Genomic DNA, 15,523 nt, shown 5'->3' with positions numbered 1-15,523 from the left:
CTGTTACGGATGTTACCCATGTTACCCATGTTACCCATGTTACAGATGTTACCCATGTTACCCCTGTTACCCATGTTAACCTGTTACCCATGTTCCAGATGTTACCCCTGTTACAGATGTTACCCCTGTTAACCCTGTTACCCATGTTACCCTGTTACCCATGTTACCCATGTTACCCATGTTACCCCTGTTACCCCTGTTACAGATGTTACCCATGTTACCCCTGTTACCCCTGTTACAGATGTTACCCATGTTACCCATGCTACAGATGTTACCCATGCTACCCCTGTTACCCATGTTACCCATGTTACCCCTGTTACAGATGTTACCCATGTTACCCATGTTACCCATGTTACAGATGTTACCCCTGTTACAGATGTTACCCATGTTACCCATGTTACAGATGTTACCCATGTTACCCCTGTTACAGATGTTACCCATGTTACCCATGTTACCCATGTTACAGATGTTACCCATGTTACCCCTGTTACCCATGTTACCCTGTTACCCATGTTACAGATGTTACCCCTGTTACAGATGTTACCCATGTTACCCATGTTACCCATGTTACAGATGTTACCCCTGTTACAGATGTTACCCCTGTTAACCCTGTTACCCCTGTTACCCATGTTACCCCTGTTACAGATGTTACCCATGTTACGCCTGTTACCCATGTTACAGATGTTATCCATGTTACCATGTTACCCATGTTCCCCCTGTTACCCCTGTTACCCCTGTCACAGATGTTACCCATGTTACCCCTGTTACAGATGTTACAGATGTTAACCCTGTTACCCCTGTTACCCATGTTACCCATGTTACCCCTGTTACCCCTGTTACCCCTGTCACAGATGTTACCCCTGTTACCCCTGTTACCCATGTTACCCCTGTTAACCCTGTTAACCCTGTTAACCCTGTTAACCCTGTTACCCCTGTTACAGATGTTACAGATGTTAACCCTGTTACCCCTGTTACCCATGTTAACCCTGTTACCCCTGTTACAGATGTTACCCCTGTTACCCTTGTTACCCATGTTACCCCTGTTACCCCTGTTACAGATGTTACCCCTGTTACCCTTGTTACCCATGTTACCCCTGTTACCCCTGTTACAGATGTTACCCCTGTTACAGATGTTACCCCTGTTACCCATGTTACCCATGTTACCCCTGTTGCCCTGTTACCCCTGTTACAGATGTTACCCCTGTTACATATGTTACCCATGTTACCCCTGTTACCCATGTTACCCCTGTTACCCCTGTTACAGATGTTACCCCTGTTACCCCTGTTACAGATGTTACCCCTGTTACCCATGTTACCCCTGTTACAGATGTTACCCATGTTACCCATGTTACCCCTGTTACAGATGTTACCCATGTTACCCATGTTACCCCTGTTACCCATGTTACCCCTGTTACAGATGTTACCCCTGTTACCCCTGTTACCCATGTTACCCATGTTACCCCTGTTACCCATGTTACCCCTGTTACCCATGTTACCCCTGTTACCCATGTTACCCCTGTTACCCTGTTACCCCTGTTACAGATGTTACCCATGTTACCCCTGTTACAGATGTTACCCCTGTTACAGATGTTACCCCTGTTACCCATGTTACCCATGTTACCCATGTTACCCCTGTTATTACATTTTCAGACTGAACAACAGATTAACTGACTACTTCTTGGTGAGCCCACTTCTGTTCATCTCTTTAGACATTTATTTGAACCAACTTTATTGACAACCTTGTCCATTCTATTTGTTACTAGGAAACCAAGTGAATCTTTATTTATTAGAAATAGAGACAGAGACAAACAGACAGAGACATACAGACAGAGACAAACAGACAGAGACATAGAGATCAGATATATAGAGACATAGAGATCAGAGACATAGAGATCAGAGACATACAGACAGGAACATAGAGATCAGATATATAGAGACATAGAGATCAGAGACAAACAGACAGAGACATAGAGATCAGAGACATAGAGATCAGAGACATAGAGATCAGAGACATAGAGACATAGAGATCAGAGACATGGAGATCAGAGACATGGAGATCAGAGACATGGAGATCAGAGACATAGAGACAAAGATACACAGACAGGAACATACTGACAGAGATATAGAGATCAGATATATAGAGACATAGAGATCAGAGACATAGAGACAGAGACATACAGACAGGAACATACAGACAGAGATATAGAGATCAGATATATAGAGACATAGAGATCAGAGACATAGAGACAGAGACATACAGACAGGAACATACAGACAGAGATATAGAGATCAGATATATAGAGACATAGAGATCAGAGACATAGAGACAGAGACATACAGACAGGAACATACAGACAGAGACATAGAGATCAGAGACATAGAGACAGAGACATAGAGACAGGAACATACAGACAGAGATATAGAGATCAGAGACATAGAGACATTTTTTTCACCTTTATTTAACCAGGTAGGCTAGTTGAGAACAAGTTCTCATTTGCAACTGCGACCTGGCCAAGATAAAGCATAGCAGTGTGAACAGACAACACAGAGTTACACATGGAGAAAACAATTAACAAGTCAATAAAACAGTAGAAAAAAGGGGAGTCTATATACATTGTGTGCAAAAGGCATGAGGAGGTAGGCGAATAATTTCAATTTTGCAGATTAACACTGGGGTGATAAATGATCAGATGGTCATGTACAGGTAGAGATATTGGTGTGCAAAAGAGCAGAAAAGTAAATAAATAAAAACAGTATGGGGATGAGGTAGGTGAAATTGGGTGGCTATTTACCAATAGACTATGTACAGCTGCAGCGATCGGTTAGCTGCTCAGATAGCAGATGTTTGAAGTTGGTGAGGGAGATAAAAGTCTCCAACTTCAGGGATTTTTGAAATTCGTTCCAGTCACAGGCAGCAGAGTATTGGAACGAAAGGCGGCCAAATGAGGTGTTGGCTTTAGGGATGATCACTGAGATACACCTGCTGGAGCGCGTGCTACGGATGAGTGTTGCCATCGTGACCAGTGAACTGAGATAAGGCGGAGCTTTACCTAGCATGGACTTGTAGATGACCTGGAGCCAATGGGTCTGGCGACGAATATGTAGCGAGGGCCAGCCGACTAGAGCATACAAGTCGCAGTGGTGGGTGGTATAAGGTGCTTTAGTGACAAAACGGATGGCACTGTGATAAACTGCATCCAGTTTGCTGAGTAGAGTGTTGGAAGCAATTTTGTCGATGACATCGCCGAAGTCGAGGATCGGTAGGATAGTCAGTTTTACTAAGGTAAGTTTGGCGGCGTGAGTGAAGGAGGCTTTGTTGCGGAATAGAAAGCAGACTCTTGATTTGATTTTCGATTGGAGATGTTTGATATGAGTCTGGAAGGAGAGTTTACAGTCTAGCCAGACACCTAGATACGTATAGATGTCCACATATTCAAGGTCGGAACCATCCAGGGTGGTGATATAGACATAGAGACAGAGACATATAGATCAGAGACATATAGATCAGAGACATAGAGACAGAGACATAGAGATCAGAGACATAGAGATCAGAGACATAGAGACAGAGACATATAGAAAGAGACATACAGACAGGGACATACAGACAGAGATATAGAGATCAGATATATAGAGAGACATACAGACAGAGACAAACAGACAGAGACAAACAGACAGAGACATAGAGATCAGATATATAGAGATATAGAGATCAGAGACATAGAGATCAGAGACATAGAGATCAGAGACATAGAGACAGAGACATAGAGACAGAGACATAGAGACAGAGACATAGAGACAGAGACATAGAGATCAGAGACATAGAGACAGAGACATAGAGACAGAGAGACAGAGATATAGAGATCAGATACATAGAGACATAGATATCAGAGACATAGAGACAGAGATATCAGATACATAGAGACATAGAGATCAGAGACATAGAGACATAGATATCAGATACATAGAGACATAGAGATCAGTGACAGAGAGACAGAGACAGAGACAGAGACAGATACATAGAGATCAGATACATAGAGACATAGAGATCAGAGACATAGAGACCAGAGACATAGAGACAGAGAGACAGAGACATAGAGACAGAGACAGATACATAGAGATCAGAGACATAGAGACAGAGAGACAGAGACATAGAGACAGAGACATAGACAGAGACATAGAGATCAGAGACATAGAGATCAGATACATAGAGACAGAGACATAGAGATCAGAGACAGATATATAGACAGAGACATAGCGACAGACAGAAATATAGACTAGTCACACCATCTGAGACAAAAATAGAATAATATGTACTAGAATAGAAAATGAATCCCGAGAATAGTGTTTAGATGATAAACAGTATGCCAGCCATGTTGCCTATAGCAACATACAGATCCAGTGAGCACCATAATTCACTGGACAGTTAAACATAATGTTGAATAAAGTAATCATTGTTAATTTATGGTCACGTATCCTTTGCATGCAATGACTGCTTGAAGTCTGCGATGCATCGACATCACCAGATGCTGGGTATCTTCCCCATGGTGATGCTCTGCCAGGCCTGTACTGCAGCCATCTTCAGTTCCTGCTTGTTTTGGGGAGTTATTGCCTCCAGTCTCTTCTTCAGCATGTTAAAATGCATGTTCAATTGGATTCAGATCCGTTGATTGACTCGGCCAGTCCAGGATGTTCCACTTTTTGGCCATCAAAAACCCCTTCGTTGCTCTAGCAGTATGTTTAGGGTCATTGACTTGTTGCATGATGAAGTGCCATCCAATGAGTTTGGAGACATTTTGTTTTATCTGAGCAGATAAAATACTTCTGCAGACTTCAGAATTCAATTCTGTCTGCAGTCACATCATCGATGAAGACAAGTGAGCCTGTTTCACTGGCAGCCATTACAGGCCCAAGACATAACACCCCCTCCACCATGTTTCAAATTAAAAATCTATTATCCTCTCACCACCCCTCTCTCAATCCCTCCTCCAGCCATTACAGGCCCAAGCCATAACACCCCCTCCACCATGTTTCACATTAAACATCTCTTCTCCTCTCACCAACCCTCTCTCAATCCCTCCTCCAGCCATAACACCCCCTCCACCATGTTTCACATTAAACATCTCTTCTCCTCTCACCACCCCTCTCTCAATCCCTCCTCCAGCCATAACACCCCCTCCACCATGTTTCACATTAAACATCTCTTCTCCTCTCACCACCCCTCTCTCAATCCCTCCTCCAGCCATAGCACCCCCTCAACCATGTTTCACATTAAAAATCTCTTCTCCTCTCACCACCCCTCTCTCAATCCCTCCTCCAGCCATAGCACCCCCTCCACCATGTTTCACATTAAAAATCTCTTCTCCTCTCACCACCCCTCTCTCAATCCCTCCTCCAGCCATAACACCCCCTCCACCATGTTTCACATTAAACATCTCTTCTCCTCTCACCACCCCTCTCTCAATCCCTCCTCCAGCCATAACACCCCCTCCACCATGTTTCACATTAAACATCTCTTCTCCTCTCACCACCCCTCTCTCAATCCCTCCTCCAGCCATAACACCCCCTCCACCATGTTTCACATTAAACATCTCTTCTCCTCTCACCACCCCTCTCTCAATCCCTCCTCCAGCCATAGCACCCCCTCCACCATGTTTCACATTAAAAATCTCTTCTCCTCTCACCACCCCTCTCTCAATCCCTCCTCCAGCCATAGCACCCCCTCCACCATGTTTCACATTAAAAATCTCTTCTCCTCTCACCACCCCTCTCTCAATCCCTCCTCCAGCCATAACACCCCCTCCACCATGTTTCACGGATGCTTTGGATCAATCACATGTGGATTTCTTCTCCACACTTTCCGCCTTCCATCACTCTGGTACATTTTAATATTTGTCTCATCTGTCCAAAATACTTTTTTTCCCAGAACTCTTGGGGCTCTTTTAGGCGCATTTTTAGCAAACTGTAATCTGTCCTTTCTGTTGTTCAGGTTTATTAGTGGTTTGTACCCTCTGTCGTCCTGCTGGTGTGGTCTTCTTCGTACGGTTGACTTTGACACATCTGCATCCAGGAGAGTGTTTCTGATCTGTTGGGCTGTTGTCGGGGGGGGGGGTTCTTCACCACAGAGAGGATTCTCCGGTCATCTACTACAGTGGTCTTCCTCAGTCTACCGGGTCTTTTGACATAATTGAGTTCACCGGTTGTTTTTTTTGTTGTTCATGTTGAACCAAACTGTTGACTTGGGTGTGCCCAGGGTTTTTGTAATGTTCCTAATTGGAATGTTCCTGATTGGAATGTTCCTGATTGGAATGTTCCTAATTGGAATGTTCCTGATTGGAATGTTCCTGATTGGAATGTTCCTAATTGGAATGTTCCTGATTCATTTCTGAGTATTATGACAGCCAGCTTCATTTGCATCGACACTGCTGTCTTCCTCGTGTTGTCACACCCCAACAACAACCTCCAAAGGCAACAGCAAAGTCTAGAATCAAGTCTATTCATCAACAGTTCTCCTGCATTCACTAACGACACAAATGAATACACCTGCCCAACGACACACATCTGTGAAGCCATTTCAACAAAGTAGTACCTTAAAATGGGGGGAACATGTACAAAAGGTGCTGTCATTTCTAAACGGTTCATCTGATATGAATGAAAATACCCTCAAATTAAAACTGACAGTCTGCACTTCAACCCTCATTGTCAGTGTATCCTTTCAAACTCAAAGTGCTAGAGTACAGAACCAAAATAACAAAAACCTGGTCACTGTCAGATGAATTATGGTGCTTACTGTCTCTATAGGGAAGATCGATTAACAGTACGACAGCCATGTCGCCTATAGCAACATACTGCTAGCTACAGGGGAGATGGACCTACAGTACGACAGCCATGTCGCCTATAGCAACATACCGCTAGCTACAGGGGTGATGGACCTACAGTTCGACAGCCATGTCGCCTATAGCAACATACCGCTAGCTACAGGGGAGATGGACCTACAGTACGACAGCCATGTCGCCTATAGCAACATACCACTAGCTACAGGGGAGATGGATCTACAGTACGACAGCCATGTCGCCTATAGCAACATACCGCTAGCTACAGGGGAGATGGACTAACAGTACGACAACCATGTCGCCTATAGCAACATGCCACTAGCTACAGGGGAGATGCACCTACAGTACGACAGCCATGTCGCCTATAGCAACATGCCGCTAGCTACAGGGGAGATGGACCTACAGTACGACAGCCATGTCGCCTATAGCAACATACTGCTAGCTACAGGGGAGATGGACTAACAGTACGACAACCATGTCGCCTATAGCAACATGCCACTAGCTACAGGGGAGATGGACCTACAGTACGACAGCCATGTCGCCTATAGCAAAATACCACTAACTATGGGGGAGATGGACCTACAGTACGACAGCCATGTCACCTATAGCAACATACCACTAACTATGGGGGAGATGGACCTACAGTACGACAGCCATGTCACCTATAGCAACATACCGCTAGCTTCAGGGGAGATGGACTAACAGTACGACAGCCATGTCGCCTATAGCAACATACCACTAGCTACAGGGGAGATGGACCTACAGTACGACAGCCATGTCGCCTATAGCAACATACCGCTAGCTACAGGGGAGATGGACCTACAGTACGAAAGCCATGTCGCCTATAGCAACATACCGCTAGCTACAGGGGAGATGGACCTACAGTACGACAGCCATGTCACTTAGAGCAACATACCGCTAGCTACAGGGGAGATGGACCTACAGTACGACAGCCATGTCACCTATAGCAACATACCGCTAGCTACAGGGGAGATGGACCTACAGTACGACAGCCATGTCACCTATAGCAACATACCGCTAGCTACAGGGGAGATGGACCTACAGTACGACAGCCATGTCACCTATAGCAACATACCGCTAGCTACAGGGGAGATGGACCTACAGTACGACAGCCATGTCGCCTATAGCAACATACCACTAGCTTCAGGGGAGATGGACCTACAGTACAACAGCCATGTCGCCTATAGCAACATACCGCTAGCTACAGGGGAGATGGACCTACAGTACGACAGCCATGTCGTCTATAGCAACATACTGCTAGCTACAGGGGAGATGGACCTACAGTACAACAGCCATGTCGCCTATAGCAACATACCGCTAGCTACAGGGGAGATGGACCTACAGTACGACAGCCATGTCACCTATAGCAACATACCGCTAGCTACAGGGGAGATGGACCTACAGTACGACAGCCATGTCACCTATAGCAACATACCGCTAGCTACAGGGGAGATGGACCTACAGTACAACAGCCATGTCGCCTATAGCAACATACCGCTAGCTACAGGGGAGATGGACCTACAGTACGACAGCCATGTCACCTATAGCAACATACCGCTAGCTACAGGGGAGATGGACCTACAGTACGACAGCCATGTCGCCTATAGCAACATGCCACTAGCTACAGGGGAGATGGACCTACAGTACAACAGCCATGTCGCCTATAGCAACATACCGCTAGCTACAGGGGAGATGGACCTACAGTACGACAGTCAACACCAAAAACCAAAATATACTTGATAAAATAAGAGGGTGCAAAACCTGTCTGACACCAGAACATAACTACAGTGCCTTGCGAAAGTATTCGGCCCCCTTGAACTTTGCGACCTTTTGCCACATTTCAGGCTTCAAACATAAAGATATAAAACTGTATTTTTTTGTGAAGAATCAAGAACAAGTGGGACACAATCATGAAGTGGAACGACATTTATTGGATATTTCAAACTTTTTAACAAATCAAAAACTGAAAAATTGGGCGTGCAAAATTATTCAGCCCCCTTAAGTTAATACTTTGTAGCGCCACCTTTTGCTGCGATTACAGCTGTAAGTCGCTTGGGGTATGTCTCTATCAGTTTTGCATATCGAGAGACTGAAATTTTTTCCCATTCCTCCTTGCAAAACAGCTCGAGCTCAGTGAGGTTGGATGGAGAGCATTTGTGAACAGCAGTTTTCAGTTCTTTCCACAGATTCTCGATTGGATTCAGGTCTGGACTTTGACTTGGCCATTCTAACACCTGGATATGTTTATTTTTGAACCATTCCAATGTAGATTTTGCTTTATGTTTTGGATCATTGTCTTGTTGGAAGACAAATCTCCGTCCCAGTCTCATGTCTTTTGCAGACTCCATCAGGATTTCTTCCAGGATGGTCCTGTATTTCCATCCATCTTCCCATCAATTTTAACCATCTTCCCTGTCCCTGCTGAAGAAAAGCAGGCCCAAACCATGATGCTGCCACCACCATGTTTGACAGTAGGGGTGGTGTGGTCAGGGTGATGAGCTGTGTTGCTTTTACGCCAAACATAACGTTTTGCATTGTTGCCAAAAAGTTCAATTTTGGTTTCATCTGACCAGAGCACCTTCTTCCACATGTTTGGTGTGTCTCCCAGGTGGCTTGTGGCAAACTTTAAACAACACTTTTTATGGATATCTTTAAGAAATGGCTTTCTTCTTGCCACTCTTACATAAAGGCCAGATTTGTGCAATATACGACTGATTGTTGTCCTATGGACAGAGTCTCCCACCTCAGCTGTAGATCTCTGCAGCTTATCCAGAGTGATCATGGGCCTCTTGGTTGCATCTCTGATCAGTCTTCTCCTTGTATGAGCTGAAAGTTTAGAGGAACGGCCAGGTCTTGGTAGATTTGCAGTGGTCTGATACTCCTTCCATTTCAATATTATCGCTTGCACAGTGCTCCTTGGGATGTTTAAAGCTTGGGAAATCTTTTTGCATCCAAATCCGGCTTTAAACTTCTTCACAACAGTATCTCGGACCTGCCTGGTGTGTTCCTTGTTCTTCATGATGCTCTCTGCGCTTTTATGGACCTCTGAGACTATCACAGTGCAGGTGCATTTATACCGAGACTTGATTACACACAGGTGGATTGTATTTATCATCATTAGTCATTTAGGTCAACATTGGATCATTCAGAGATCCTCACTGAACTTCTGGAGGAAGTTTGCTGCACTGAAAGTAAAGGGGCTGAATAATTTTGCACGGCCAATTTTTCAGTTTTTGATTTGTTAAAAAAGTTTGAAATATCCAATAAATGTCGTTCCACTTCATGATTGTGTCCCACTTGTTGTTGATTCTTCACAAAAAAATACAGTTTTATATCTTTATGTTTGAAGCCTGAAATGTGGCAAAAGCTCGCAAAGTTCAAGGGGGCCGAATACTTTTGCAAGGCACTGTATCACCAACACATACAACAAACAATCACCGACAACGACATGAGGGGAAACAGAGGGTTAAATAAACAACATGTAATTGACGGGATTGGAACCAGGTGTGATGGAAGACAAGACAAAACCAATGGAAATTGAAAAGAGAATCAGCGATAGCTAGAAGGTCGGTGACGTCGACCGCCGAACGAGGAGAGGGACTAACTTCGGAAGTCGTGACAGTAATATGTAGGTAGAGTAATTAAAGTGACTTCTCATAGATAATAGCCAGAGAGGAGCAGCAGTGTAAAAGAGGGGGGAGCGACAATGCAAATAGTCTGGGTGGCCATTTTGTTTAGCTATTCAGGAGTCTTGTGGCTTCGGGGTGGAAGAGGTTAAGAAGCTTTTTGGACCTAGACTTGGTGCCCGGTATCACTTGCCGTGCGGTAGCAGAGAGAACAGTCTATGACTAGGGTAGCTGGAGTCTTTGACAATTTTTAGGGCCTTCCTCTGACACCGCCTGGTATGGAGGCGGTGTCAGAGGGCGGCCTGGATGTTTCCTGGATGGCAGGAAAGTTAGCCCCAGTGATGTATACTACAGCGGTTGCACCATGCGTTTGAAGGCCAAGCAGTTGCCGTACCAGGCGGTGATGCAACCCGTCAGGATGCTCTTGGTGGTGAAGCTGTAGAACGTTTTGCAGATCTGAGGGCCCATGCCGAATCTTTTAAGTCTCCTGAGGGGGAATAGGCTTTGTTGTACCCTCTTCACAACTGTCTTGGTGTGCTTGGACCATGTTAGTTTGTTGGTGATGTGGACATCAAGAAACTTGAAGCTCTCAAGCTGCTCCACTATCGCCCTGACGATGAGAATGGGGGCATGCTCCTCCTTTTCCTGTAGTCCACAATCATCTCCTTTCTCTTGATCACATTGAGAGATCATACAGCCAGGTCTCTGACCTTCTCCCTATAGGCACCAACGCATAGACACGGGAACAATAATCGACAGGACAATGGTGAACAATGGACACACTTATACAATTACTAATCACTGAGAATAGGGAGCAGGTATTGACAGTTCTGGAGGGATCCTTGATAGCAGGTTACCTTCGTGTTCTTGGGCACAGGGACTATGGTGATCTGCTTGAAACATGTTGGTATTACAGACTCAGTCAGGAACAGGTTGAAAATGTCAGTGAAGACACCTGCCAGTTGGTCGGCTCGGAGTACACGTCCTGGTAATCCGTCTGGTTATGTGGCCTTGTGAATATTGACCTGTTTTTAAATGTCTTTCTCACATCGGCTGTGGAGAGCGTGATCACACAGTCGTCCGGAACAGCTGATGATGTCATTCATGTTTCATTGTTTCTTGCCTCGAAGCGAGCATAGAAGGAATTTAGCTCGTGTCACTGTGCAGCTTGTTCCCTTTGTAGTCTGTAATAGTTTTTGCCACATCCGTCGAGTGTCGGAGCCGGTGTAAAACAATTCAATCTTAGTATTTACGCTTTTCCTGTTTGATGTTTCGTCGGAGGGCATAGCGGGATTTCTTATAAGCTTCTGGATTAGAGTCCCGCTCCTTGAAAGCGGCAGCTCTACCCTTTAGCTTAGTGGGGATGTTACCTGTAATCCATGGCTTCTGGTTGGGGTATGTACGTACAGCCAATGTGGGGACAAAGTCCCGATCGTCTAAACAGCGGACCAAAGCACAGCGTGGTGGGCGTACATACTTCTTTATTATACGATGTCGCCAACAAAACAATAAACATCAAAACGAAACCGTAACGCCAACGTAGTGCTCACAGGCACCTATACATGGACAACTACCCACAAATACAGGTGGGGAAAAGGCTACCTAAGTATGGTTCTCAGTCAGAGACAACGATAGACAGCTGCCTCTAATTGAGAACCACACCCGGCCAAAAAAACAGGAATACAGATCATAGAAAAAGGGACATAGAATGCCCACCCAAATCACACCCTGACCAAACCAAAATAAAGACATATAAAGCTCTCTACGGTCAGGGCGTGACAATGGCTTCTGGTTAGGGTATATACGTACAGTCACTGTGGGGACGACGTCATCGATGCAATTATTGATGAAACCAGTGACTGATGTGGTCTACTCCTCAATGCCATCGGAAGAGTCCTGGGAACATGTTCCAGTTTGTGATAGAAAAACAGTCCTGTAGCATCTGCTTCATCTGACCACTTTTTTTATTGACCAAGTCACTGATATTTCCTGCTTTAGTGTTTGCTTTTAAGCGGGAATCGGGAGGATAGAATTATGGTCAGATTTGCCAAATGGAGGGCGAGGGAGAGCTTTGTACACACCTCTGTGTGTGGAGTAAAGGTGGTGTTTTTCCCTCTGGTTGCACATTTAACATGCTGGTAGAAATGAGGTACAACGGATTTAAGTTTCCCTGCAATAAAGTCCCCGGCCACTAGGAGCGCCGCCTCTGGATGAGCGTTTTCCTGTTTGCTTATGGCAGTATACAGCTCAGAGTGCGGTCTTAGTATCGGTATGTGGTGGTAAATAGACATCTACGAAGAATATAGATGAACTCCCTAGGTAGATAGTACAGATGAAAACTCCCTAGGTAGATAGTGTGGTCTACAGCTTTTCATGAGATACTCTACCTCAGGCGAGTAAAACCTTGAGACTTCCTTTGATTTGCAAATTTTCAGGTTTTCCCCAAATTCCGGTAGGAAAATTCCCAGAATCAGAAGGGAATAAGCAAGAAATACGGAATCCCATACTATCCAGAATTCCAAATCCCGTATTAATCCGGAATCCAATGTTAATCCGGAATGCCATGTTTTTAAAATAGCGGATCTGTTCAGGAACAATATAGGTCACTTTCATTCCTGGTTTTGTTTCTGTTCCTTGAAAAATATTATATTTTCCAGTTTTCTGTTCTGTTCCATGAAACAGTTCAAACCCGTGACTAAAATAGACTGGAATAGTCACTGAAATCACGCATGCATGCACTGAGAATAGAGTGATTCTGAAGACAGTACAGATTTATTTACGACATACAGAGGACTGAAAATAGTTACTTTACATTACAGCTCTCTCTCTCTCTCTCTCTCTCTTCATCTCTCCCCCTCTTCTTCCCTTTCCCTCCCAGGTGGAGATAGAGAGAGGGAAGACGCTACACATCAAGGCCCTAGCGGTGGGAGACTTGAATAAGACAGGTCAGAGAGGAGTCTTCTTTGAGCTAAACGGTCAGCTGCGGTCCGTCCTGGTCAAAGATAATGTGGCCATGAAGGTACGTCTGATTTATTGGTTAATTCATGGACGGATTGAAGGTTGAAAACTGGACTGGACTGGACAAGACTAGACTAGACTGGACTGGACTGGACTGGACAAGACTAGACTAGACTGGACTGAACTGGACTGGACTGGACAAGACTAGACTGGACTGGACAAGACTAGACTAGACTGGACTGGACTGGACTGGACTAGACAAGACTTAGACTGGACTGGACTGGACTGGACAAGACTTAGACTGGACTAGACTGGACTGGACTGGACAAGACTTAGACTGGACTGGACTGGACTAGACTAGACTAGACTGGACTGGACTGGACAAGACTAGACTAGACTAGACTAGACTGGACTGGACTGGACTGGACTGGACAAGACTTGGACTGGACTGGACAAGACTTGGACTGGACTGGACTGGACAAGACTTAGACTGGACTGGACAAGACTAGACTGGACTAGACTAGACTGGACTAGACTAGACTAGACTAGACTGGACTAGACTGGACTGGACAAGACTTAGACTAGACTAGACTGGACTGGACTGGAAAGGACTGGACTGGACAAGACTAGACTGGACTGGACTGGACTAGACTGGACTAGACTAGACTAGACTGGACTGGACTGGACAAGACTTAGACTGGATAGATAGATAGATAGATAGATAGATAGATAGATAGATAGATAGATAGATAGATAGATAGATAGATAGATAGATAGATAGATAGATAGATAGATAGATAGATAGATAGATAGATAGATAGATAGACAGACAGACAGACAGACAGACAGATAGATAGATAGATAGATAGATAGATAGATAGATAGATAGATAGATAGATAGATAGATAGATAGATAGATAGATAGATGATTGATTTTTCTCCCCACCTCCCCTTCTACAGGAGATGATTGATTGATGATTGATAGATAGATGATTGATTGATGATTGATTGTTTTTTCTCCCCACCTCCCCTTCTACAGGAGATGATTGATTGATGATTGATAGATAGATGATTGATTGATGATTGATTGATTGATTTTTCTCCCCACCTCCCCTTCTACAAGATATGATTGATTGATGATTGATAGATAGATGATTGATTGATTTTACTCCCCACCTCCCCTTCTACAGGAGATGATTGATTGATGATTGATAGATAGATGATTGATTGATGATTGATTGATTGATTGATTGATTTTTCTCCCCACCTCCCCTTCTACAGGAGATGATTGATTGATGACTGATAGATAGATGATTGATTGATGATTGATTGATTGATTGATTTTTCTCCCCACCTCCCCTTCTACAGGAGATGATTGATTGATGATTGATTGACTTTTCTCCCCACCTCCCCTTCTACAGGAGATGAAGTTCCATCCTAAGGCCCTGAAGTCCGTCCGGGGTCAGGTGGGGGCACCCATGCCCGGAAAGGTCATCGAGGTCAAAGTTGAGCCTGGTCAGAAGGTGGAGAAGGGTCAACCGCTTTGTGTTCTGTCAGCTATGAAGATGGAGACTGTGGTCAACTCTCCACTGACTGGGGTTGTCACGGCGATTCATGTGAACACTGATACTAGTTTGGAAGGAGATGATTTGATATTGGAAATCACTGCAGAGGAGTAGAGAAATGGAGTAGAGAGATGGAGTAGAGAGATGGAGTAGAGAGATGGAGTAGAGAGAGGGAGTAGAGAGAGGGAGTAGAGAGAGGGAGTAGAGAGATGGAGTAGAGAGATGGGGTAGAGAGAGGGAGCAGAGAGATGGAGTAGAGAGATGGAGTAGAGAGAGGGAGTAGAGAGATGGAGTAGAGAGATGGAGTAGAGAGATGGAGTAGAGAGATGGAGTAGAGAGATGGAGTAGAGAGAGGGAGCAGAGAGATGGAGTAGAGAGATGGAGTAGAGAGATGGAGTAGAGAGATGGAGTAGAGAGATGGAGTAGAGAGAGGGAGTAGAGAGAGGGAGTAGAGAGAGGGAAAGAGTGGCTTGGGGAGATAGGGAATTCTCTAGATAAAAAGGTTTGCAGAACTAGGAACCAA

At 44.7% G+C, this 15,523-nt stretch overlaps 1 protein-coding gene across 1 annotated transcript in view; it reads left to right on the top strand.

Moving 5' to 3' along the window:
• LOC135510229 (pyruvate carboxylase, mitochondrial-like) overlaps nucleotides 1–15,523 on the top strand; it is a 541,364-nt gene that overhangs the window by 525,747 nt on the left and 94 nt on the right. The window contains exons 28-29 of the mRNA XM_064931022.1: nucleotides 13,356–13,496; nucleotides 14,857–15,523. The exon at nucleotides 14,857–15,523 is cut by the window's right edge and continues 94 nt beyond it. Of these exons, the coding sequence (XP_064787094.1) occupies nucleotides 13,356–13,496; nucleotides 14,857–15,114 (399 nt within the window). The 3' untranslated portion in view covers nucleotides 15,115–15,523. The remainder of the gene's footprint in view (nucleotides 1–13,355; nucleotides 13,497–14,856) is intronic.

This window comes from Oncorhynchus masou, chromosome 23, assembly GCF_036934945.1.
Source record: "Oncorhynchus masou masou isolate Uvic2021 chromosome 23, UVic_Omas_1.1, whole genome shotgun sequence".
NCBI lineage: Eukaryota > Metazoa > Chordata > Actinopteri > Salmoniformes > Salmonidae > Oncorhynchus > Oncorhynchus masou.
The sequence above is the reverse complement of the archived record's forward strand: the minus strand, read 5'-3'. Positions and strand labels throughout refer to the sequence as shown.